We start from the raw sequence: 26,531 nt of genomic DNA on the forward strand, positions 1-26,531 counted from the left end.
CAAATTTTAATATTAGTTTTAATTAAAGTAGTAGACTGAATTAGTAACTACATTTGGGTCTAATTGTAAAAACTTGAGGTTGACCAAACTTAGAGAACTTGTAAGGTGGTATTACTATATATGGAAAACTCCTAGCTTATGGAAATCATATTTTGAACATATTGTTATGTTGTGAGGCTTTGCCCTCTAGAGTTTTTGAAATAATTCATTTTGAACCTATCAATGGTGTTGATCCTTGTGGTGTTCTTTTCGACTTATCAATCCTTCGATTATGGTGTCATTTTGTTCTTGATTTCTTTGTTGAATTATAATTCCCAATCTCCTTTACATCAAACCTTAATACAATTTTTTTTTTACCAATTTTCATGTTCTGTAACTTGCGTTCATATCTCGCGTTTTACATAGTCTTTTTTAATGATTCAATAGCCTAATTTGCATTTCAAAACATATTCGTTCACCTCATTTTGGAAAGGCGTGATTCTGAGTTGTTGTGTAGCTTGAGTTATCGTATTCTCGAACAAAACATGATTTTGACTCCAATCTATAAGTTATCAACCTAGAACGATCCTAAAAGTGATTCATTACAAAAATGATCATATTAGGCATTCCATATGTAACTTGGCTCAGGATTGCTTTACTTAGCCCAATAAGATTAGCGATATTAACCATACTATCTTCACTCTTATCCCAAAGATCGATGTCCCGATAAAGGTGAATTAGTTTCGCCCCACTGTCTTTTGCAACATTAACTACATACTATCATGCCTTGCAATATCTCCTAAAATCAAAGTAGCTTCATCTCTGAGAGGTCTACTATGGATAACATCATTACTCTTCAAGAGACTATTCATTCTTTTAAGCATATGAAAGGAACACAAACTTTTATTATCCTTAAAATCGATTTCAAAAAAGCGTATAATCATATTGAATGACAATTTATCATGGAAACTCTGAATCCTTTGAATCTGACGTCTAATACGAAGTATTTGATCTATGATTGCATAGATTCTTCCAACATGAGTATCAATTGGATTGACGCCCGAACTACCCCGTTCAATGCTACGAGAGTAATATGTCAAGACGAGTCTATATCTCCATATTTGTTTGTGGTTGCCATAGAGATATTTAGTCACAAGATCAAGGACATGTTGGATAATGACACCCGAAAACCTATATGGTTTGGCAGAGGAAGGGGTCCTCAATTATCTCATATGTGTTTTGGTTACAATCTTGTTTGTATTGCATAAGCTTCCATAGATCAGGCCAATGGGATTAAACTTATGATGGATGAGGTTTGTACTACTACGAGTCAAAAAATTTATTTGTACAAATTAATTTTTTCTTCTTCTAACAACATGTAGTTGAACTTCGCTAATAGCATATGCAACATCTTGGAAATAGATCAAATGCATGACCTTGGGCCCTATCTTGGAACACCTATGATTCACCAACGTGTCGAAAAACACACTTTCTCTTTTATACTTGATCAGATTAAATCTAACTCACCAATTGGAAAGTTGAGTCCCTCTCTTTTGTAGGTAGAATTGCTCTATCTTGGTTATGTAGTGAAAAATGTGGAGCTCCCAACATTTATCTGTGATGAGGAAGAAAGACTTTGTTGCAACTTCATTTGGGTTGCACCGAGGAGTAGAGAAAATGCCACCTCATTTATTGGGATCAAATTTGAAAACCAAAAAGTGAGAGTATGTTAGGTTTCAGAAACCTTTGTATGTTGAATTAAGCCTACATGTCCAAACTTGCTTGGCATGTGCTGGCTAATAAGGAAAACCTTTGGGGTGGAAATCCTACTTGCTAAATGCAATTGTGGTCCCATGAATACCCCTCACATTACAAACAGAAGTGTGACATCTCAAACTTGGAAAAGTTTGGCCTCAAGTGGCTAACAACATTAGATGGATCATTTGGGATGGTTTTGACATTTATTTTTGGAAGGATAATTGGATTGCAATTGTGACTGGTGCCACATCATCAACCAAGTGGAACTCATCAACAATTCTCTTCATCGTCAATGTTTGAGTAATAAAAATCCTACTCTTTTTCCGGTGTGGATCAAACCCAATTTGGGAGAGTTTAAAATGAATATTAATGATACTTACTTTACCGATAATGGTGCGTCAGCTTGTGGAGGACTTCTCTAGGATCATAACGGTCATTTTTAGGTTGTCATTGCAAAGTTATCTCTAGTAACTCAATTGACAAAAGTCAAAATTGTTAAATTGGACATCATATTATAAGTTCGAACCCAAGACCTTCAGTTGTATGTGTGAGTTGTGGATTGTATTTCACTCAATCTATTTACAAAAAAATTAATAAAAGGTAATACTTTTATTTAGAACCCACCACAGTTAAGAACTTCAACTCTCTTGTTGAACCACATACGTATCTCACCGTCTTATACTATTCGAAGATTAATCGTTGGTTCAATTGCATAAACCCGCAAGAATTTATAACACTCACTTACATTGCATAATTGTCTATTAGACTCCAATAGTAAGCAAGGTTGCATTTAACTCTATACACATATCCTTGAGGTGGTTCCGACCAAATAAACACCATGTCCACCTAAACCTAGATTCAGTCACCCTAGGTATAATTATGAAAACAATGATGCTATATGATATGAAGATATTTTACATGAGACTATATATGAATGTGCCACTTATCACATAAGGAAAAAGATAAGGAGTAAACATGACCGGTGAAATGTGACATTTGAAATCCAATATTTAAAATAATTTGATTTTCACACTATTTTTTTGACAAAAGGTTTTTACTTGATTAAACATGTATTATCTAAAATTCGGGAGTTGGTGCGTTAGGTTTCACAATGAGAGAGTCAAAAGTAATTTTAAATACAACTTATTTTAACATGTTTGAACGGCAATCGATTGAAATTTTATTAAACTCACTTTAAGGTGAATCGTACATTTAAAATAATTTGATTCAAGTTGATGATTTGAAAGGTTACAGGTGAACAGAAGCTCCTTGATATTCCTAGAATAAGATAATGTAGCGTTGCATGTGCCACAAGGTTGAGAATGACAACCCAATTAAATTAAATACAATTATATATACCAAATGATTATAGCAACACAAAACAAATCCACTGCCAAATGTTGCAACATAAGAAAGCACATATACTATTCATTCCACTTGTGACTAGTCCATTTCTAAGCGTAAATGCAGTTACCATAACCTGCAATTCAGAATAAGAAAAACATTTAATTCATTTAGTAATTAGCATTGCAAATTCATAACAAACTTGTACATTATTTTTACACAATTGCAATTGCGACTACAATATTGCAAGTTTTGATGTCTGCAATACATCACAACAGATTGTGAATGCCGCATCCACCACATTCTTTTACATTATAAATTTTCGCAGCATAACTACAACTGCAATTTAAAACTACGGTTGTGGCCGTGATTGCAGTTATGCTGCAATCCTTACGTTTACGATCATACAAGCAAATGTGACTCTTGCACCCACAATTGCAGTTATAACAAACTTTGACATTATTTGTAGTTCACAATCGCAATTGCGACTACAATATTGCAGATTTTGATGTCAGCAATAACTGCAATTTAAAACTATAGTTGCAGAAGTATTTGTAGTTATGCTACAATCCTTACATTTGCAGTTATACAGTCAAATGTGGCTGATAGAGATACAACCACAATTGCGGTTACGATACCGTTGGAGAGACTTTCAAAATCTTTATATTGCAGCCACAATTGTGATTGATTTCTATGTAAAACAATGAATTCATTCAAAAGAGAAATTAATTAATTTAGAGCTTCAAATAACACAATTGAGTTATGTGACTTACTTGGATCAGTCACAACAACTATTCCAGAGGCTCTGAAATCACAATTCCAGTGGTTTTTTCCCCTAGATTGATAATAGAGATTCATAGCTATGGAAGCATGGTTCATAAGATTGTCAGGGGTAGAACAGGGGCATCCTTTCTGAAGAACTCTACAATCAACTTGAGAGCAAGCATAATTGAGGTTTGATAAAAGTGTAGCTTGATCTGATGAAGGTTTTGCCACACACCAAGTTCTCTGTTTTTTCATAAATCACACATTAAAATTACAACAAGAACTTTATATAAATTATTCTCAAGATATTAGAGAAATTAATATGGTTAGAGTTACCTGCCCATTAACCAAAATCACATTTCCTCCTGCATTTGTCAAAAGAGGTAGAGAAAAAAAAAAGTCACATAAATGTAGTTGTTAGTGTTAATTAATCTGTACTCTTTAATTAACATAAGCTTTTAATTCATTCAATTAAGTGTAAATTTTTTGCTCATAAAATGTACACTTGATTAATTAATCTTGCTTTTCTCATGCTAGATGTACTCAATAATACACAATCTAGCTTGTTTGAAATTGCAGTGAGATTGAAAAAATCAAAATAGTAACATAATTTTTATAATATGCAAAATGTAGCTTTTTATCAAAATCCTGTTTTATTAGTTATTCTAAATTAATTATCTAATAAAAAATGTGTGCATAAACTATATAAGCTAGAAATTTAATTTTGGAAACTGGAAATATTGTAATTAATACTGCTCAGAATAATGATGGCTATGCATATCAACTTTGCATTAAAAAGTACTACAGATCTAAAAGCTAAAGTGAAAAACAATTGAAAATAATGAAGCGTGTGTTTGTGTAAACCAAACAGATCGTATTAATAAACCACATTGAATTGAATTAAACAACTCAAGAAGAGAAAGAAATATAAAAAAGTGACAAATGGTTACATACCTGATGAGAGAGACAAGAAAAGAAGGAAAATGAGAAGAGGCAGTTTAGCCATGGCTGTACTAAACATAGTACTGCTACTGAATGAGAGAGTAAAGTTCAATGATAAGTATTAGAGAGAGAGTAGAATGTGAGTGTGTAGAGTAAGTTTTTAAAACGAAGATAATGATAGGTGAAGAGTAATGTGAGGTTCAGTTAACGGCTAAGTGGAAATTAATTAGAGAGACGTTGAGATTTGTTGAGAGAGTCGATACTATTAATAGGAGTCTAGTGGTGTGTGTGATATGTGGGGACTCTCAATCTGAATTGAAAAAAAGGTAGATACACCACGTGAAGTGAGTTGTACTTGTGTGTTTGTGACGATGCTGTGGGCCTTTTGGCTTTTCGACTTATTATTGGAACTAGTAGTATGCTACTGCTGTCTACTGCATTTTTTTGGATAATCAAGGAAACCCTTGTGCATAAAACAAACAATCAATTTCACTGTATCATTCAGCTGATAAAGCATTGATTCACACTTATAAACTTGTGAGTTCAACTATGGTAGTTGATTTCATGATTTTTTTTGGTGGATTATAGTATATCTGTCAACATTTTTTAAACTTTCTTTAAACCTTTAATTATGTCTTACTTTTATCTTTTGATGAACACTTAAAATTCAATTCATTTAATTTTTTTTTTCCTTTCTCGACATTGGAATTTTTTATTGGAGAGAGAAAGATTCTGATATTATTTATTAGTTTAATTACAATTTTGCTCGCTCTATTATTATCAATTTACATAATTGATCTTTCTATTTTAAAAGTCGACAAATTTTGTCACTCTCTCAAATTCTTGAACTAAAAAATGACTTTTACATGTTTTAAATGATATGACATACAATTATATGATATAAAATCATATAAATGCATAAATTATTCTTATGTCATTAATTAAATTAAAAATATGAAAAAATTTAGAAGTTGAAATCTAAGTTTTTTCAGCGTTTTATTCTAATTTCATGGGTATTAATTATTTGTCACATTATTTAAAGTCTTTAAAAAATATGAGAGAGGTGATTTTTATAATAAAGGTAAGGGTGGACAACTGACGGGTACAGGCGGGTTCGAGTCCAAAATGTCAATCCGATCGAAACTGCGGGTGAATTTGGTAGGCCCACTTTCGCCCATTTTTGCATACTGGTAAGATGGGTGACGTGGTGACGGGTTTAGGGTTTACGGGTAGGATTGTTATGGGTAAAGTTCAAACAACTAGTAAAAGATCCGAATAAAAAAAACATCATCAACCATAAAGTCATGGCTATAAATGCATTAATTAATTATTCGAATAAAAAACATTAATATTCCACTAATTCTCTCGTCCATTGAAAATGCAAACATTAATTATTAATTATTCGAATAAAAAACATTAATATTCCACTAATTCTCTCGTCCATTGAAAATGCAAACATTAATTATTAATTATTCGAATAAAAAACATTAATATTCCACTAATTCTCTCGTCCATTGAAAATGCAAACATTAATTATTTTATAATTTCTAATAAATCAGCGCAATATGTGTATAAAATCTGAAACGGCTCATGAGTATTACTAATGTGCATTCATTATCGGACGAATATGGGTTTAATTGATTTTAGAATTCTCAACTGCGTCTGTTTTAATCCATTTGCAACGGATTTTATAACTCGCTTACCCATTCAAGTGATCTGAACCACCTATTTACACTCAGTTTTTTTTACGGATTATTTGGTTTTCGGGAGAGTCAATGAATTTTGTCTACCCTTAAATAAGGAGATCAATTTTATGAATCAGTAAAAATAGATGAATTAAAACTGTAATTAAACTTTTATTAAAGTATTTTAAAAAAATACTAACATATATCAAAAGAACATTTATTTAATAAGAAATCAAAAAAGAAATTTTATATATATCAAATATGCATGAAAAGTTGTGCATTGGATTTTTTTAAAGGTCTAATTTTTGGTGGTTTCAATATTAAGTTTCATTTTTTAATTCTCTAACAAATAGTTATTAGTATGATCCATTATTTAAATAAGTCTCTAACTCCTTGTCATTTGTCGCACCAACCTTCTTTAAAGATTGTTGGTTAACCTTATTTCACTTAGTATTTGTTTGCATGTGCGTTTTGGCCACTATTTTCGAGTCCAATGGTTTTCAAATGTGGTTTTTGTGAAGCTAGAAATCCATGTTTCCAAGTGAACATGAGTTGGTTACAGATTTTCAAACACAAGCTTAGTGTGTTTTCAATTGTCATGCTATACGACGAAAATTGATTTTGATAAAATTGAATTTAATTAAAATTTATGTTTAATATATATATATATATATTTCAACAATTTGCATCAAAATTAATTTTGAGTGTACAATTACTAAAATGGGTTTTGATAAGTGTATTTAAAATAAATTTTATTTCTATTTGAAATTATTATTTAAATTTATGTTATATTATTTATATTTTTGAGTCATGCATGGTCACACAAATAAAATAGATAAATAAAGAAATAGTTTTGTTTTAAGTGAGGAAGGATAAATTTTTATTAATCAAAGTGATACTAATAGTCATTTTTACAAAATATATCTCTAAAAGGATTTGAATTCAATGTCTCGAAATTACGAGATTAACTTTTACCACTGAGCTATCACATCAAATAAAGAAATAGTATAAAATTACTGTCTAACACAGGGCCGACTGAAAGTCAAAGCTAGTAAAACTAAGCTTTAGGCCTCCGAAAAATAATTAACTTTTTTTTATGTATATTTAGGCCTCAGAAAAATAAATATTGAAGTAGTACAACAAGTAAAAAGGTCTTACAATTAATAAAAGAATATAACCATTGACATACTTAATTAAAGAATAATGCTAGTAACACATTTTCTAACACACTACTTTTTATTGGTTAAAATTCATGTAAATCTCAACAACTTGAAGTGAGACCCACATATTTTGGTGAGACTTATGTGAATATCAACTAATAAAATAGAGTGTGTTAAAATGTGTGTTAGATGGTGTGTTGTTAGCACTTCTTTTAATTAAAATACTTGCAATTCTCGTATCTAGATAATGAATATCATCTTGTAGATGTTATGTGTTATCTGAATTAGATAAATTGGATCTAAATATTTCGTGAAATGCATTTTTAAAACTCTTATTTGTAGTTTGTGTTGTCTTGATCTTAAATTTCTAAAGTATCTTTATAATGGTTGCTAATTCCCAAAATCAACTAAATCGGAGTCAAAAACTTCATCATGATTCTTGTCAATTCGTTCCTAATCAAAGGGAGAAAATTCTTGAAAAACAATAGTGTCTCCTAGTTCAAAGTTCAGAATATGATCAATAAAAGTATAATTAATGTTGTAAGTATTATTACTTTGAATCCCTTTATTTGTACTTTCAATTCCACCCTTATCTCAAGTATTAGTGTTTTTATGAAACAATGACAAGTTTTCCTAATCAATGTAAACAAAAAATACATATCTTTCATGTTCAACAAGAATGTGATTTCTCAGCATTTGTATCATGTCCAAGTTAGCCAAATCTCAGGCAAAATGCCCCAGCATTTTTGAAAATGAGATTTGGCTTCCAATATCCCTAAGGCATATTTTGGATACGAATCTAATATTGGACTTTCGTGTTTCTTACCAAATCCGAACTGAAATATTTTGTTCAAGAAAACATGTGATGCGAAGAAGACCTGATTTCATATTTCATGTTCCAACTATTCGAACACTTTGCAAATCATCGGGAGATGCAAAGAAAAACTCATAAAATCCTTTTATGAAGGGAACTATCTGCCATAAAGCAATCAATTTTCAAATTTTTAATAGCTTTTCACATAAAATTGACAGCGTGATTGATGCATCACCTTTAGACATGATGACTTTACTGTGCATGTTTTTTTGTAACTCGCCAAACCTAATTAGTGTTCATCTTATGGGATTTTGATAGAGAATGTTGACCCCTTTGATACATGATTTTGGTATGTAACTCAAAAGACGGGTGGAAAAATTCTTTAGAGTTTGGGAAAAGGATTTGAATATGGGTTTCGGAGTGTTGACCAACACGATTGGAGTTGTGAGTTTTAGTTAGAGATATAAAAATCAAACCAAATGATCCTATGATCACAATAATATAGCCAAAACTAATTAAATTATTTTGATATTTTTTTGTGGGTTTGAGTCAAAGTTGAACTAAACCAATAAATCCAACATTTATTGATTTGAAATATAGTTTAACGTAATTTTAAAATAGATTGTCTAATACTCAAATCAAACAATTATCTTTTATCAACACTACGTCAATATTGGTAATTTGATATCTTAAACAATGTATTGTGTTTAAATTTATTTTAATAATTATATATATTATTTTTGTCTTTGTAGTTAAGAAAGTTGTATTAATATTGTAAAAATTTAGATTTAATTTATATGCGTCGATGATGTAAAAATATTTTACACTGTCAATTAATCATAACTGTCGTGTTAATAAACCAATGTCATTTTTATCATAATTAATTTTAACATCACACTTATGGATGTTTGTGATGTGTCAACATTGTAAAACTTTTTACACCCATAAAAGTAACAATTAAATTATTAAAAAATTAGTATTTAAAAATAATCAGATTTTTAAAAACTAATTTTTAATTATTTAAAATGTCAACTAAAATTTAATCTACTATTTTTTTATAATAAGCGTTAAGAGTTTGATCGTCAATATATTTTTATAAATTTACAACTTAAATTATTATATACAATACAATATTATAATATTTTATTTACGTATTAAAATTTTAAAAATTTAATCATCCATATTTTAGTTCAAACTCCACTACTTTGCATTGATTGATTGTTATCTTTTTGAGTTATACAATTTTTTAACATTTTAAATATAATTTTGTTAAAAGATCTTTATTGTTGCTCTTTAAAATATAATTTTCATGTATACCTTAGAGCGTGTCTAAAGATGAAGCAGGTTAAAGAGAAAAAACCGAAGTGAGAGCGGTTATAGTTCCGTCGGTGTTGTAATTGATCCCTCCAATCTCAATATTTTATTACACAAAATCCTAACTCTACTACATCAATATTTTAGAAAATGGTGGGAGCTATGGCAGCTTCAACAACACTATGTTTTTCACCATCCACCAGATTCGTTGTTCATCAAAAAAAAATCTCAAATCCAACTCACACATTAAGCTATGTTCACTCTTTCTCAGCTCCCTCTCTTCACAACACCTCTAAAAAACAACCCCTTTTCTTTCCACAAGCTACTTCCTCTTCATCTCCCGGTTAGATTATGCTGTCATTGTCCTTTATTTAATTAATTATTATTTTAAAATTTCTATTTGTTTTTTTTTGCTTTTTGTATACCCTCACTTTATAATTTTATGACTTAGTTTATTATCTGCCACTGCATGTTAGATTGATATTACTATACAACATTACTTTTAGTTTTATATATTTAAATATTAAACTAAAGATAAATTTTGAGTTAGAGAAATAGAATAAACTTCTGCATCTTGAATTAGAGGGTTCACATGATTATTATGAAATTTATTATTGAGCTGTGTCTTTTAGGTTTCTTCATCGAACTTGTTCAACATATATTCGCCTTTAACAAGAAAAAAGTATAAAGGGAAAGTGTAAAGTAGTGGAGATTCTTGTTTGTGTTGTTTTTTAAGCTTAAATGAGTTTTTGATCTTTGTAGATATGTATATTTTTTTCTTAGTCTCTATAATTTAATAGCTAATTGTTGTATAGTTAGGGAAAATTAGAGACCAATTGGTGCTATATACTTTTTTGCAAATCTGGAAGCTTTTTTAGATTCCTAAAACAATATACCTATATTTCTCATTTTATATTGCACCCCTCATTTTGTTGAACAAAAAGTAAAACAAGTAGAAAATGTTTGGTACCTAACTGTTAGGGAAGGAATATTGTTTATATATATATCTTTTGATTACATTGCAAACAAATTAAATTTTTTTCATGTAATGTGCCTTGACAGCATCATATTTAACTTAGACATAGAGGGTATAATAGCAATATTTGGTTCACTTTCAACGTAATTGCAAGATGTTTAAAGGAGTCTGAAGCATGGTTTTTAATTGCGGTTCGCAATTCGTAGATTTTGATGTTTCTGAAACTGCATCACAAATGCAATTTAGGCCTCATCAGTTGCATTATCCGGCATTTGCCTGCAATATAAAGATTCACAGCGGAACCACAACTGCGACTACAACCGCTATTTAAAACCATGGTTTGACGCATCATAGGTCTTGATTAAATGACCAAGATCATCCGCAAATAATCAAAATGTTACTTGTAACTTAACATCACTTTTCCCTACTACTAAGGCCTTGTTTGGATAAACAACTTAATTAAACGCTTGTAAGAGCATATAAGTGCTTATATATAAGCTATTTTCTATAACAACAGATAAAATTATATCAAACTGTTTTCATAAAAGCTATGAGCTGTTTTCATTAGCTATCCGAGAGAGCTTAATAAGCTGAAAAACAACTTATGGATAGGTTTCTTATTACTTTCCCGAGCTGACTGATCATCTATAGCAAAATTCTTTTTATTTTAGTCTGTTTTCTTGTTAACTGATAATAATAAAAATTAACATCTATTTGGTTATGATTGAATACTGCAGCTGTGAATGCTGAATACATCGAAGAACCAGCAACAACTGTGAAATTTCATACATCTTTGAGTTTCCCGGGTTGCTCAGACTCATTAACGTTGTTCGGAGCTGGTTAGTTGTTGTAGTATCACATAATCTGTGGACATGTGAAAAAAGATTAACATGATAAACCTTTAAGTGTGATCCTTTCAAACTCTTGCTGAGATTACTGATTGTGGCATTTTAACCTGACCATGATCTTGTCCCTAAATTGGTTATCTTCATTTAATTTTCTTTATGTACTAAAAAACTAATTACATTTCCTAAACTACCCTTTCTTTTCATTTAATTTTGTATGATAATTTGTTACCTTGAATAATATTTAAAGAATAATAGCAATTAATAAGGTGAGATTAATTAAATTTTGTTATATTTTGGTCCACTAAATATGACTACTATTTTGTTAAGGTAAATGCTAACAAGTGCCCTCTTGTTAACAAACTAAATGTTGTAATATAATTTTGGAAGTGATGCATTTAGTAGTTTGAAATTAAAAAAAAAAAAAGAACAGTTGATCCTTAGCAAGTCCCCTTAGGACAGTTGTTCCCTTCTGTTAATTTTTTTAGTACAAACAAAGGGAGTAAGCTCTTAGGATCCATTTGATGCACAAGATATTAGACTTGAGGCGCTAAACATATCGTTACATATCTAAATAGATGTGTTTAGCAATCAAACTTAATACAACTATGAACTTGAAAACATTTGCTTATAATTATAATGGTATTTTTTGGCTCGTAATTATTTTCAATGTTATAAGCTTTGATTGATATTAACACCTATTTCAGGATACAGAGAAAAAGTTTTTGCGATTATTGGCGTCAAGGTATATGCTGCAGGACTGTATCTAAACCAGTCTATTATAAGTGAGTTGAATGCTTGGAAAGGACAATCAAAAGATGGGATTCAAGGGAACTCTTCCTTGTTCAAGACCATTTTCCAATGTAACAGCTTTATATTCATTTATTCCTTTTGACAGCGCTCTTGCTTAGTTATTTTTACAGATGCATTTAGAGAATAAGTTGCTAAGAAAATGCTGTTTTTTAATTGCAGCTCCCCTTGAGAAATTATTGCAAATTATTCTCGTTAGAGATGTTGATGGTAAAACTTTCTGGGACGCTTTAAGTGATGCTATATCACCGAGAATCGCGAAACCAACAACTGCAGATGAAACTGCTTTGAACACTTTCCGTAATGTCTTTCAAGATCGCCCCCTTAAGAAAGGAACTTTCATTTTTTTGACTTGGTTGAACCCTACCAAGTTGCTTGTAAGCTTTTTTTCTTTCTTTCTTATATTTGCAGAATTAGTTATTAAGATTTTTCGCTATCTCGGAAAAATGGTTCGAACTAATACTTTTTGCAATTTCAGGTTTCTGTCTCATCAGAGGGAGTTCCATCTACTGCGGATGCTACAATCGAATCTTCAAATGTGAGTTATGCTCTTTTTGATGTATTCCTTGGAGATAGTCCTGTTTCTCCCTCTTTGAAATCTTCAGTGGCTGAAAGCTTGTCAAAAGTACTCAAGTAAAAAAGGTTTGGCGTCTCTTGAGAAAATTTCATGCATCCATGTTTTCTTCTGGTATATATGTCTGTAATCAAGCTCTATGGTCCACCACTGTATACCTTATGTATAACAGCAAGCTGTCACTTAGTTCTAGTATTTATTTTCTAGTTATCTAAACTTTGTTCCAGTATGTATTTTCTAATGATCTAAAATATTTGATTTGTTTGGTCAATAATATACAATTTTGAATGCGTAGTTGACCTATTTGGATGTATTGTTTCTTGCTAAACAAAGGTATCCTCCGGATGCAAATGAAGAGACCAATCCATAATAGTTACCGAGATCCATTTAAGGAGTTGACCTCTCAGTGGTGTGCACATTCTTTGCAGACCAAAGCAACATCTATTTTTGCCATTTTCTAAACCTAGCATATTCAACTTGGTTAATTGTAATGTAGTAAAGTCAAAGTGCATATTAATTTCTGTGTCTCTTTACAAAAAAAAAAGGAAAATTTGTTGAAACTGGTCTGCAGGGGAAACTCCTCTTGTATCTAAAAATCCCCTCATATTGTACCTTACATTAGTTTAGTTTTTTCATTTTTTAGTTTTTCTCCTCTTGAGCATGTTTCCTTCATTTAGGAGGAAAAAGGCTTTTGTTGATGTTGAGTTGACGATGGCCTTTCCAAACATTAGTTTTTGTTCTAGCTCTGCCGCAGCCGGTTATCCAGAAGCTTTAGATGAGTGATTCTGAATGAACATCAGGATGATGTAACAATAACAAGTTTATCTGTTTGTGTTTTCTCAAGCAAGTTGACAACCTCAGCCATGGTTGGTCTCTTCAAAGGATCTAGCTCAAGACACATCATTGCAATGTTGAACACCTTGTTGACCTCTTGCATTGGACATGACTCTAATCTACTATCAAGAACAAAGTCCTCCTTATTCTCTCGAACAACAGCTTTCACCTGATCCATTAATAACAGAATGATTGTCAAGAAAATAATTCCTCATTTCAAAGTTGTATATAGAATTTTAGTAATCTTAAATTTTGAGCTAGAAAATTCTTGCCTTATTTTAAGTGGCTGGTAACTGCTATACAAATCACAATATTGTTCCATATTATTTGTCAATGGGATGCATTTTATTACGCTTGGAAAATTAAGGTATGCATAAAAGCAACAAAAATGGGTTATGTTCTGCTCCAAATTTATTCCCAACTCATATTTGAAGTAGATGTTTTAAAGCAGGATCGAAGATCGATCCTGTGAGACCTCTTGAATCATGGTTCAATCGTTCAACTGAATGACAAATAAATAAATAAATAAGTATTTAAAAAAAATGAAAACCGGTTGAACCAACTGCAGTTCAACCAAACTGCAATGTAACTGAGATCAAACCAACTAGTAAGCTGGCCGGTATCCGGTTCAGCTAGTTGATCTGGCTGGTTTGCACTGGTGTTTAAAACACTGCTTCAAAGTTGTTTTATTCTTTCTAGTTTTGGTGATTTTGATGTCCACATAGTTTCTCATCTTTAAAATAGAATGATATGTTTTGTTCTGGTGATTTTTAACCATGTCTTTATGAAAGCAATTTCACAATGCTGAAGTTGAAAGTAAATAAGATAGTTGATTGAAAAGTTAAGTTGGTAATTGATTAAACTTGGCTAGTTTTGAGAGTTTTACACATTGGATGTGATATGACTGAAAAAGGTGTTTATAAGTAAGAGACATCCCTTACCTTACAAGTTGATTTAGTAGGATTGAGTTAAACTCGACCCAAATTTTAAGATGGTATTAGAGTCTAATTATGATTTGTTGGGTTACTCACTATCAGACCACTCGCAACACATTCTAGATGTCTAGTCTTAGGTGTGTTAAAACTTCTACATTGGATGTGATATGGCTAGAAAATGTATATGTAAGTAAGAAATATCTCTCACCTTACAAGTCAGTTTTGTAACTTGAGTTAGGTTCAACCAGAATAATCGAAGAAAACTATAATATCTAAGAAATCCTATCTCACCCATGTGACAAGCTTGGTTCCCTCTTCCATAAATGTTTCATCACTAGGTTTCTTTCCTGTTAAAAGCTCCAGTAACACAACTCCAAAACTGTAAACATCCCCTTTCACTGTTGCTCTTCCTGTATCAAAATATTCTGCATACAAACAATTATCAATTTAACACACAAGTATCGTGAAAGGGAAAAACTATGTTGAGCCGGATTGTATTTATACCAGGAGCCAAGTATCCAAAAGTTCCAGCAACAATGGTTGAAACATGAGTTTTGTTTGGTTCCATCAATGTGGCTAATCCGAAATCCGAAACCCGTGCTTCCATATTTTGATCCAACAATATGTTACTTGATTTTATATCTCTGTGGATAATGTGAGGGATACAATCATGGTGAAGATATGATATTCCTCTAGCTGCACCTACAGCTATTCTGTGTCTTGTCGGCCAGTCCAAAACCTTCTTGTTCATTGATCTTCCTGCATTACTTTCACCTTTACTATTAGAAAAAGCAGTTCAATTATGATTAAGAAATTATAGGAATGTTGAACATAACAAGAAGCTTTTGTTTCTATCAATGAATCAGATACTAAAACCAGTGAAATGAAAAATTAGTTCTTGAATTTTGCAAATTAATCAATAACAAAATTGTAAGTGTCGTCAAATTAACCATTGAATTTTGCAAATAGACAAATATAATATGTGAAATTGTTAAGTATCAATCAAAATAGTTTCACTGCAAATAGTTACCATTGGAGACTAATGTGGAATATTAATTGAATATGTGACTCATACATATTGATCTCACATCAATGTCATTTCATTAAAAACTTTTTCCTATGAAACTTAGGTCATCTCAGAGATAATTTTTCAACAATATAATTGTGTAAGGACTAATTACTGTTAAATTAGTCTATGAAATATCTTAAGTGTCAAGGAATAATTTATGTAATGTTTAGTTATTTTGTAAGTGTTTCATGATTTCCTTCCATTTTCTACTCTTTTGAGTCCTACCAAGAAATCATAAAGTGAATAATGTTAGAAACTGAAAAATACATACCATGCAAAAGGGTATCCAAACTTCCATTAGGCATCAACTCATATATGAGAAGATTGTAGTGTGGTGCAGTGTAATATCCATGAAGGGTCACAATGTTTCTATGTTTTATGTCTGCCATTGCCTCTAACTCTCTCTCAAAACCATTGTCTCTCTCTGCGGTTCCACGGTTCAGCCTTTTCACAGCGAAGGCCGCGGAATCATTGAGTTTTAGTTCATAAACTACACCATAACCACCGGAACCGATGATGTCCTTGTTGTTCAGTTTCTGTGTCTTCTTTAACAGCATATCAGATGTTAAAGATTTAAGGATTGAAGACCTAAATATCACCATCTTTCCTCCTGTATCATCAATCAATTTATGTTACTATGTCTTAATGTATGTATTTGATTCTGCAATGTCAAAAGTTGATTTTAAATGAAATGATTATGTAAAATTGATTATGGTTAAAAGTGAGTTGAGGTAAAACAATTTATGTTTGAATACATTCATTAAAAAGTTAGTTGAATTATAAATTTCAAGCTAAAAATCAGTTCCAGAGACAAAAACTACATATTCTACCTTCAAGTTAGTATAAATTCTAGAGGTAAAATAAATTATATTTGAGAAAAATCTAATATATCAAAATCGATTCTATACCTCTAGAATCAAATTTGACTGTGTAAGAACAAAAGTTGGAGAACTCATTCTTGCTTACACATACCTGTATAACCTTCTTCATGAATCGCATGCTTTCTTCTCCATCTTTTGTAGAGTAGGATTGAGATGAAAATCTTTGATATCACAAAAGCAATGAAGCATGTGGTTATGGAAAAGGCGATAACCAGGGAATTTCTCATTTACTTCTGTATACTGATGCTGAAAATTTAAGAACCTGAAGTCACAGTACATTAAAACAACAGATGATAACCAAAGATTACCATAGGAAATCTCATTAAAAACATGCAGAATATGATTTTAGAAAAAAAACTAACATAAAGAAAGGAAAGGGAAATCTGTCAATGATTCTGAGTTGTATTCTGATGCCTGAGGATGAACATAGATACCATCTTCACACACTGGATTGTCTTTGTACATAAGTTATGCAAACTTTGTTCATTGTAACTATTCAAAATTCATTTTCAACACTGTTCTCATGAACCTAAGTTCTCAAATCTTAGGTAAATGCTCTAGTTTGAAACACTTGTAACTAGTTCAAAGATAAGTTGTGAGCAACAATCATGATAAGTTTAAAACTATTGTCACTTGGGAATCTACATCATGCAATGAGTGGAGTGTGGAGCCCAAAATAAAGACCAAGAAGAAATACCATAGAAGATGGTAATCAAAAGAAAAATGGAAAATCTACAGAGCAACTTTTTGAAAATTAGGAACTTGTAATCATATAGAGTTTGACATGAAGAAGGTCTACCTTCAATTTTGTCTTCCACAATCAAGATTGTGAAACTACCATTTAGCATGTTTTTAAGAGAAAGCATTTATAAGTTGGTGAATAGATAAAGGATCTCTTTGGATTATTGTTTATATTCGTGAGTCAGTTTTAAAGAGTTTAAGAAAATAATCTATAATATATTTTTTAAATTATTTTTATGAATTCTTCAAAATCTAGTTTATAATTATTATTTAAATAAATTAATTTTATTTTCTTTTTTGTTATTAAAATAGTTTATAATAATATATAAAATAATTTAAATTTATGTAAAATTTTATATATGATTTATATAATATAAATTTTAATTTAAATTAAAAAATTGATAAAAATTAAAAATTAAAAAAATTGAAAAGATGGAAGGACATCGATAAAGATTATAATTGAGAGAATCTAAGTTGAGTAGTTTCCTATTAAGTGAAAACACTTGACTTTTGTGGCATCATCAAATTCATATATTTGGTTGTTTATCAATGCTTACAACTAATATTTTTCTACAATGTGAATGAACTTTATCACCGTTCCCTACCATATTATTTCAATTACTATAATATGGGAATGTTCCTAGCTGTAAAAGTATAAAAGAGATAAATCTGAAACCGACATAGAAAAAAGTAGCATGGTGGGTGTGATCCAAAAGTGGTAAATTTTTTGTAACATTTAATGTTCACGTGAATGACTCTATGCTGTCACCATATTTTCTTCACCACATGTCCTCTTGTTATACTAACTAATATTGTAGGTTGGGAATTCATTAAGCCAGCTAGAAATTGTTTATGAGTAATGAAAAAGAAGCAAATGAGCACTAGCAGAAATGATTGATGCACGAGCTTGCATGAGTTAAAATGATAGAGCACTAGCAAAATTTATTGTCTATACACAGCTACACAAGTAATAAAAAATTAAATATTACTCCCTCCTTTCATAATATTTAAAAAAATTATTTTAAAATAAATATTTTTTTTTAATTTTTGATATATTTTTTTAATTATACCATTTAAATAAATTATTTGTACCATTTTTTATATAAATTTTTTATTATATAATTATTTTATTGATAATATATCAATATTGAACCACGATAATTTAATAAAAAAGTAATACTATTTTAATGTTGCTTATTATGATAAAATAACATGTGTAAAATGATAAGATAGTTTGATTAATATGATATGCAGAGGGAGTAGTACTATTTTAATGTTGCTAACAAACTACGATTGCTAAGAACAAATAGTATCAATCAATAGTCTCAAGTCTCAACTGCGCTTCTCCAACTTTGGCCACCGAACAACGAGATTTGTCAACTAATCATAAACTAGATTATGACGCGTTGCGCATGCAAAGTAATATTTTCTATTTCTGTTTTGTTTGAAAGTGATATATAATGTGTTGTGATTTATAATTTTAAATTATTTAAATGTAATGATTGAGACCCATAATGTTATTTTAAAATAGAGATAATTAGCTAATTCGACTTTGAAGATAAGTCTTCTTTGTTTTGACATAGAAGATTTTTTTAAAATTGATTAAACTTACCAAATATGGTAACTGATTTTTGATAATAGTAGCAGGTGCGTTGACTACATAGTTAAGTTGTTTATAAAGATATATAAAGAAGGTTTTAATCCTGCTACATTACTTATCAACTTATGTATGAAGAAAACTTATCAAATTTTGTTAAATTTTGCAGAAGAACATATTGTTGAATATATGTAGGAATAACCCCTATTTTTCTATCAAAAAGAATGAGTGACAAAAATATTTCTACTAAAAAGATTCACCGCATTCGCTAACGTCCTTCAATTAGAGACTGTTCATGTGTTTTTCATCGATTGCTTTGGATTTGGAATGTTGAATCATAGATTTCCTGTTCTTAAACTATTGATGAACTATTGATGCATGTGTGGTAGTATTCTTAAACTATTGGATCATGGGAGTCCACACAATTAGAAAGGAAAGAAAATAAAATAAAATAAAAAGAGTATGTGTGTTTTATTTGGGCCAAACCCATGTGTTGGTGAGGAAAGGGATTTAATCTCTAATATTATATTAGAGATTAAATACCTCAATATTATATTATGTTGATAAAAAAATACCTTAATATTATAAAGGTTAAAATTTAATTTTAGTCTCTTATTTTATCAAATCTGTAATTTTAATCTCTTAATTTTTTTGTTGTAATTTTAATCTTTTTATTTTAAAATTATTGACATTTGATCAAATTTTAATTTTGTATTTTGATTTATATGATGATTTGACAATCATTTAAGTGATATATATATATATATATATATATATATAATAGCTGAAACTAGACCTGCGTGTTGTAATTTATTGTAGTAAATTTTAGTGTTGATATTGCACAAATACAAATATTTATTTTAATGTGGAATTAACAAATCAAACATGAAATCAAAAAGTTGTAGAATAGATTATATTGATTATAGAATTCATGACTCACAAAATAAATTAATATATGGATTTTAAACAAATGAATAAAAAAAATATATTGAAAATTTAATAGTATAGTTTGATACTAAGATTTTAAAGAAAAATATATAAATATATTTAATAGTATAAACATATTCAATAACATAACTATATAAAAGGAAATTCAAAATTTGTTTCAATACATGTGTCGACGTGAATATATTCATGCATGTTAAATAAGAGGTATGTATATGAACAAATATAATAATAATAATAATAATAATAATAATAATAATAATAATAATAATATTAATAATAATAATAATAATAATAATAAAAGAAATTAGAAAAATTATTATTATTATTGAATGGATATTTTTATCTAAAAAAAATTAGACTGTTTCTTATAAAAAATCATTTGATTCTATATTAAAAAATTTAGCTAAAATTATTATTATTGTTAACTATTAAGGTCATTGAGATATTTTTATTTTAAGAAAAATAGACTGTTTCTTATAAAAAATCATTTGATTCTATATTAAAAAATTTAGCTAAAATTATTATTATTGTTATTACTATTAAGGTCATTGAGATATTTTTATTTTAAAAAAAATAGACTGTTTCTTATAAAACATTATTTGAATCTACGTTAAAACATGAAGTCAAAATTCTTACTTTTTTAGAACTTTTATTATATGTGAATAATAAATTTTTTTTGAGGATATGCGAACATACTTCATAAGTAAATAAAATAATTTAACAAAAGAAATTATAGAATAATAGTGTAGTAATAGTTATATATTGTGGAATTTGAGTAGTTGAGATTGAGAGGTTTAACATGACCTTAGTGTTAAGGTGAGTTTGTATTGACAACTTGATTGTCAAAACAAAGAATTTGTATTTCAGTGATAAAAAATATCAAGATTAAACAATGGAAATAGAGTAAAATATAAGAGATAAATATTAGTGAAAAATTACTTAAATCAGAAGAAATTCAGTTGTTCATGTTAGAATAAAAGTTAAAGAGAGATGAGAAAAGAGAAAGGGTAGAAGAAATAAAAATAATTTGGAGAAGAAAGAAAATGATTAAAACATAAGTTTTGACTCAACAGAAGAAATAAGAAAGTTACACAATATCGCATTTTCCATGATATTTGTCATGAGAATTGTGGAAACAATGATGATTTTAGATGGGTAAATTATGAGTCGATGACAAATATAATGTAAAGAGAAATAATTTCGTGATTTAGTATTGTGTAACTGAAAAAATATTACATTTATAACGTGTATTTTACACAAATTTTTTAGAAAAAAATATAAAAATGATTCTTGAAGATACCACTTAAGAATATAAAGTGAGATGTTTGAGTTAGTAATACATGATATGCCGAAAGATAATTGTCAACAAACAAAACTAGGAATTTGTTTTAATATAGTATAAATAGACATGTAATTAAAATTAAATAAAACCACTTTAATATTTATTGGAAACAGAAAAAGAAAAATTAAAAAATTATCTTTAAAATTCGGAATTTATTTTTAGATTACTTTTTTGTTTTAAAAAATTCAGAGAAAATAAATAAAAAGTCATAAAAAATTATTTACTTTTTATCACTACAAGAAAAAAAAATTGGTTTGCGGCGGTTCTAACCGCCTCAAATAGATGATTGCGACAGTTCTGCAACTGTCGTAGATTCATGCGTCGCGAGGCCATTTTGCGACGGTTTAAAAAATCGTCGACAACATTTGCGACGGTTCTTAACCGTCTCGACATACATTTTGCGTCAGTTAGAACCATCGCTAAACACACTCAAATTTATTTATTTCAAAAAAATTGCGACGGTTATCAACCGTCGCTATATTTATTTTGAGGCAGTTTGAACCGTCGCAAATCTAATAATTTAAAATAAAATAAAAATGATACAATTTTTTCCTATTTTTTATTAATTAAAATAAAAAATTCACAAATATCAACCACATAATTTAAATACATAATTATATAATTAATGTACCAAAATCCAATTTATATAATTTTTTCAAAAGAAATAACACCAATTCATACATTTAAATTAACTAAAACAATAAATAAAGTAATTTCAATATTGAAAAGATTAGTGGAGTTGCTAAACATACAAGACAACTCTATCAAACATATCAAAATATCTAATTAGTCTCTAATAATGTTGTTCCACGATCATTAAATTGGTAGTTAAACTCAGATGAATGTCTATCATCTATTGGCAATTATGTGTCTGTTGTTTGGGAAAAAAAAAGTATATATTAACCTTAATGAATCTTGATAAATATTGTCAAATACTAATTAACTAAATTTCTCATATAGCTAAAAGCAATCATTACACAATTGATATTTTTAACCAATGACATACAGTTGTCACATATTTTTTAAATAGGTTTGCTATGAAAACAATTTTACCTTTTTTTCTCTAGAATTTTGCATTTGCAACAAGAAAGAAATTTGTCCTTCAACATATCAACTTCAGAATCCCTTTTGTTAAGACTATTGATTTCAGCTTGCATTTTCTCCATCATTAGATACAAACACATCATTAAAATTGATACAAATACATCATTCAATTTGTCAAAAGTATATATATTAGTCATTGGACTGTGCTATTTCACTTAAGAGCTAGAAAAACAACATTAATTTACATGTGGAGTGATATGGCCTAGTGATTCTTGAAGCAATGAAAACAAATTGCATGTTGCCTAAAAATTTGAATTACATCAACAATCTTACAACAACAACAACATCAATTGTCTAAGGAAATAGGTAATTGAAGGTAATTGACCAATACCTTTTAATCATTTTCACAGGTTGCAGCATATTTATTTTTCTAATAGTTTGGTTTTCCTATTTGAAAAGTGTATTGAATAAACATAAAAAATGCAGAAACACGAAATAAGAAATAGGTAAAGAATGTACGAAACCTGATATTTAGATAGTCAAATGCAAAGAGAAGCAAACATGTTTGATTGATTAGAACGTCTTATGAGAACTACAATTGAAATTCTTTTTCACCATTTCAACTGCAAGAAAAACAAAATAAGGTTTAATCTAAAATCAAAATAAGGACAAGTGAATAGTATTAAACAATAATAATTTAAAGGATTACAAATTATAAGAACAAACATAAAGAATGAGAACTTCAAACTGGAACTTTTTAAATATGTATAGAAGGAAACTAATAGGCACATAAATTCAAAAGTTATGAGTACAAACAGAAAATGTTCTATCTATGAGTCCCAACCAAATCAGACCCAAAAAATGCAAATCAAAAGCCCATAGTCATTGCTAAACAAATAAAAGTGCATGTATCAACAATAAAAAAAACATAATTAGAGTTTAGTTACACAATACATTGCTAAACAAAGACAAGAATGAGAGGAATAAGATTCTACATAATTGTGAGTGAACATGTCACTAGAATGAAACAATTTTTAAATATGACTAATACAAACAATGTATAAATTAATTTGACATGTTATTTATTAAGTTATTGATGACTATAGTAGCAACATCACAACGATATTTTAAATCTAGGCTAATAGCATGTCAGCAAGAAAGGATATCCAAATCGAGTTCCTGTGCTGCTGAGATGAATATTGCATTTATTTAGTGGAAAGATCTTATTACTCACAAATAAACAATAAATAATAAAGAATAATATACTTCTCCTGATGAAGTAGCAGAACATTAAAACCAAACTCAAATGGCATTCCAACAAAGTTACTTGCAGACTCTAATCATTTGAATATACAGAACTTACAAACAAAGAAATAAAGAATTAGCAAATAATGAGAAACAAAAAAAAATTATACAAATTTATGCTTTCTAAACAAAGAAATTGGTCAGAACTTTAGTATATTATTATTCCTCTAGAAAATTCATTGTCTACCAATTAGTTTTCACATAACTCTATAATTTGAATCTACACATCTAATTACAGAAAAAGATTCCAAATAAATTAACAATGTGGTATGCTTGATATTTTGACATCACAATCAACAAATTTAAATAAATTTCATATCTAACATTCTTACTTTCATGGCTCAAAATTTCAATTATTCACCCATCAAGTCGTGATTTGAAAGGATAAAAAGTTGAAAATGTTCCTATTACAGTAAGAATACGGACTCTACTTATTAATATCTATTGTTTAATTTCTATTGAATTCCCTGCAAGCTAGAGAACCAAACTATGAATAACAATAATAATAAATAACTTTGTTGAACATAAACTGTTGGAACTAAAGATGCAGCAACGAGTTGTTACCTGAGAACCAAGAGATATTTGAGTTCACAACGACCAACAACTTGTGCGAAGCAATGACCTTCAATGTTGGTGTCACAACGACTTTCAACTTGTGCGCAATAATAATAAATAACTTTGTTGAATATAAAATGTTGGAACTAAAGATGCAGCAACGAGTTGTTACCTGAGAACCAAGAGATATTTGAGTTCACAACAAGCAACAACCTATGCGCAACAACCACCTTCAATGTTTGTGTCGCAACGACTTTCAACTTGTGCGCAACAATAAGCTTTGAACTAACCTGAGCACAATAGATTCTATTGGATAGAATAACTTTTAGGTTTTTGAGTTCTGAAATTTGATGGAAAGGAATTTGAGTACTAAGATTTTAGTACAAGTTTCAACCTGAAAGTCTCAACAAGAGATTTGAACCTGTGCGTAACAATCATAACATTGAAATTAAAAACAGTTCAAAACATTCAAAATCATCATTGTAGAAGAAGTTTCAAAACATTCAACTCAATCATTGTACAAAACAAGTAAAAAGGGATAAAAAAAAAACAATCAGAAAGTTGAAATCGTAACGGTGAAATATAAAAAACGTGAGCACGAAAAACATTTTCCAGAAAAGAGAAATTAACCTGAGGCACTAGAAAACGCGTGTGGAACACGTGATAGGAAACGAAGCGATATCGTGGCCGGAAAACGCGAGAAAACGGAGGCCGGAAAATGCAAGCAGAACAGAGGTCGGAAAACGCGACTAGAACGAAGTCCGGATAGCACGAGTCGTACGGAGGCCATAAACGCTAGCAAAACCGAGGCTAGAAAACATGAGCAGAAAGGAGGTCGTAAAACTCTAAAGTCGAAACTGAACAATGTGGAGGGAGGAACGACCGATATGGCACAAAATTTTAGTTCTGAAATTTTAGGGTAAAAGGGTTTTTAGTTATGAGACCTGAGAGAGAGAGATTTGAGGGGGAAAAGAACCAGTGGGATGTCAAAATGGTTAGCGCATTTCCAATTTCCAACAAAATATGGCGTTGCGAAAAAACGCCGCAGAAACAGTTGCAGTGTATGAACGCAAGCAGTTTTCTAAAAACCGTCGCAGAGCATGTGTCACAATATTTTAAATTTTTTGTAGTGTATTTTTTTTTTTTAAAAAAAAGTGCTAATGGCCTAATTTACTGATGATTTGTGTAAAAGAAAAGTAAAAAGTTATTTTTGGGATTTTTTAAGATTTTTTTTAATAAATTTTTTAAACCAAATAAATAATTTCATAAACAATTGAATTATTTTATTTAATATTTAGGATTTTTTAATTTTCAGATATTTTTAAATTTTTTTTTAAATTTAAATTCAACATCCCATCCCCATAATTTTTCATATCATGTACACATCGATTATATAATTATTAAATCACCAAATTAAAACTCAATTTAAGAAAGAAGACTAAATTTACAAATTTCAAATGGGAGGACTAAAATTGCGGAAAAGAATTAAGAGGTCTTAAAATGGGAAGGTAAAACTGCATTTTAGCCTATTATAAAAGCGAGGGTGGCCTTTTTGTGCTATAGACATAGTAGCTTCGGTGAAGGAGAAATAGCCAAACACACCAATGGGAGAAATAGCCTCCGTGTAGGAGGAAAGCCATAACTTCTAAAATTAGGTCTTGGTGCATTTCACTGACATGATTCTTTATGTTTTAGTAAGGCATTGTTGACTATTACTACAATTAAACCACCATTTTCAATGGCTAAGATGGAAACGTAATGGTCATCATGTATTCTAGGATGGTAGTGTAAGGAGATTTCAATTTCAGTATAAGCCATATTTCGATCTGTATAATTAAATATGTTTGGTAGAAAGTTAATCACTTTGATAAAGTATTAAAATGGTCCTCTAGTTCAAAAACTTTATATGGAAGAGAGCTTTAACTTGCTTAAATTTCTATTTTAAGTTCTAATGGAAGTTTGAATTTGTGATATATTATAAATTAATTTCACAATAACGTTTGTTGAGAATTTAATATTTGACAATTATATTTGGAAGTTACAAAATTGATTTATGTGTCGATATGATTAGTTTTATTGGAGATCGAAGTAAAACTATTTTATATTGATAAAACATCTCTATATTTTAATAACAAACTGAGATAAAGAATAAAAATAAGCCATAATTCGAAGAGAACAAGTCTTCCTCAAGTCTTTATCAATAAGTAAACTAATATTAGACGGAATGACGTGTAACATTACATAAAGAACCGTTCAACCTAATATGATTTATTTGATAATATGATTAGCTTATCAGATAATATGATTTATTTGA

General features: G+C 29.5%; 3 protein-coding genes and 1 long non-coding RNA gene across 9 annotated transcripts; 1 reads left to right on the forward strand and 3 right to left on the reverse strand.

Annotated features, from left to right (window-relative positions):
• Positions 1 to 2,944: 2,944 nt before the first annotated feature.
• Positions 2,945 to 5,030, reverse strand: LOC101502498 (major pollen allergen Ole e 10). The gene is made up of 4 exons (XM_004488617.4): positions 4,801 to 5,030; positions 4,183 to 4,211; positions 3,855 to 4,089; positions 2,945 to 3,217 (listed from the first exon to the last, which is right to left on the reverse strand). Exons 1-4 carry the CDS (start codon positions 4,865 to 4,867, stop codon positions 3,192 to 3,194), a joined length of 357 nt encoding a protein of 118 aa, XP_004488674.1. The 5' UTR covers positions 4,868 to 5,030; the 3' UTR covers positions 2,945 to 3,191.
• A 4,722-nt stretch (positions 5,031 to 9,752) lies between these two features.
• On the forward strand, positions 9,753 to 13,260 carry LOC101504215 (fatty-acid-binding protein 3, chloroplastic). 2 transcript variants are annotated; one of them, XM_004488624.4, is made up of 5 exons: positions 9,753 to 10,104; positions 11,475 to 11,576; positions 12,290 to 12,445; positions 12,555 to 12,769; positions 12,871 to 13,260. In XM_004488624.4, the coding sequence occupies exons 1-5, from the start codon at positions 9,912 to 9,914 to the stop codon at positions 13,027 to 13,029; spliced, it is 825 nt and encodes a 274-aa protein (XP_004488681.1). In that variant the 5' UTR covers positions 9,753 to 9,911; the 3' UTR covers positions 13,030 to 13,260. The 2 variants fall into 2 exon arrangements, with proteins under 2 accessions (XP_004488681.1, XP_073221044.1); XM_073364943.1 differs by lacking the exon at positions 11,475 to 11,576 and having other exon boundaries at positions 9,765 to 10,104.
• Positions 13,261 to 13,451: 191 nt separating this feature from the next.
• LOC101502802 (receptor-like serine/threonine-protein kinase At1g78530) lies at positions 13,452 to 17,611 on the reverse strand. Of its 5 annotated transcripts, XR_012161860.1 has the most exons (7): positions 17,048 to 17,459; positions 16,777 to 16,947; positions 16,076 to 16,414; positions 15,240 to 15,494; positions 15,027 to 15,160; positions 14,073 to 14,302; positions 13,832 to 13,969 (listed from the first exon to the last, which is right to left on the reverse strand). XR_012161860.1 is itself a non-coding variant. In XM_004488621.4 (6 exons), exons 2-6 carry the CDS (start codon positions 16,910 to 16,912, stop codon positions 13,763 to 13,765), a joined length of 1,071 nt encoding a protein of 356 aa, XP_004488678.1. In that variant the 5' UTR covers positions 16,913 to 16,947; positions 17,485 to 17,611; the 3' UTR covers positions 13,452 to 13,762. The 5 variants fall into 5 exon arrangements, 3 of the variants coding, with proteins under 3 accessions (XP_004488678.1, XP_004488676.1, XP_004488677.1); XM_004488621.4 differs by lacking the exons at positions 14,073 to 14,302; positions 17,048 to 17,459 and adding an exon at positions 17,485 to 17,611 and having other exon boundaries at positions 13,452 to 13,969; XM_004488619.4 differs by lacking the exon at positions 14,073 to 14,302 and having other exon boundaries at positions 13,452 to 13,969; positions 17,048 to 17,503.
• A 4,327-nt stretch (positions 17,612 to 21,938) lies between these two features.
• On the reverse strand, positions 21,939 to 25,319 carry LOC105851405 (uncharacterized). Its single transcript, XR_001143133.3, has 5 exons — positions 24,848 to 25,319; positions 24,390 to 24,638; positions 24,227 to 24,284; positions 22,367 to 22,980; positions 21,939 to 22,184 (listed from the first exon to the last, which is right to left on the reverse strand). It is a non-coding gene; the product is annotated as an uncharacterized lncRNA (long non-coding RNA).
• Positions 25,320 to 26,531: the final 1,212 nt, after the last annotated feature.

The sequence above is a fragment of the Cicer arietinum genome, chromosome 1 (genome assembly GCF_000331145.2).
Source record: "Cicer arietinum cultivar CDC Frontier isolate Library 1 chromosome 1, Cicar.CDCFrontier_v2.0, whole genome shotgun sequence".
Lineage (NCBI taxonomy): Eukaryota > Viridiplantae > Streptophyta > Magnoliopsida > Fabales > Fabaceae > Cicer > Cicer arietinum.

Coding starts and splice junctions, on each gene's coding strand:
- LOC101502498 (XM_004488617.4), bottom strand. CDS start 4,867: ATGTTTAGTACAGCCATGGCTAAACTGCCTCTTCTCATTTTCCTTCTT. Junction 4,212..4,800: donor TTTCTTGTCTCTCTCATCAG/GTATGTAACCAT, acceptor TGACAAATGCAG/GAGGAAATGTGATTTTGGTT. Junction 3,218..3,854: donor AGTTGTTGTGACTGATCCAA/GTAAGTCACATA, acceptor TCTGAATTGCAG/GTTATGGTAACTGCATTTAC.
- LOC101504215 (XM_004488624.4), top strand. CDS start 9,912: ATGGTGGGAGCTATGGCAGCTTCAACAACACTATGTTTTTCACCATCC. Junction 10,105..11,474: donor TACTTCCTCTTCATCTCCCG/GTTAGATTATGC, acceptor TGAATACTGCAG/CTGTGAATGCTGAATACATC. Junction 12,770..12,870: donor TGAACCCTACCAAGTTGCTT/GTAAGCTTTTTT, acceptor TTGCAATTTCAG/GTTTCTGTCTCATCAGAGGG.
- LOC101502802 (XM_004488621.4), bottom strand. CDS start 16,912: ATGAGAAATTCCCTGGTTATCGCCTTTTCCATAACCACATGCTTCATT. Junction 16,415..16,776: donor TCATGAAGAAGGTTATACAG/GTATGTGTAAGC, acceptor TTGATGATACAG/GAGGAAAGATGGTGATATTT. Junction 15,495..16,075: donor TTTGGATACCCTTTTGCATG/GTATGTATTTTT, acceptor AAAGTAATGCAG/GAAGATCAATGAACAAGAAG.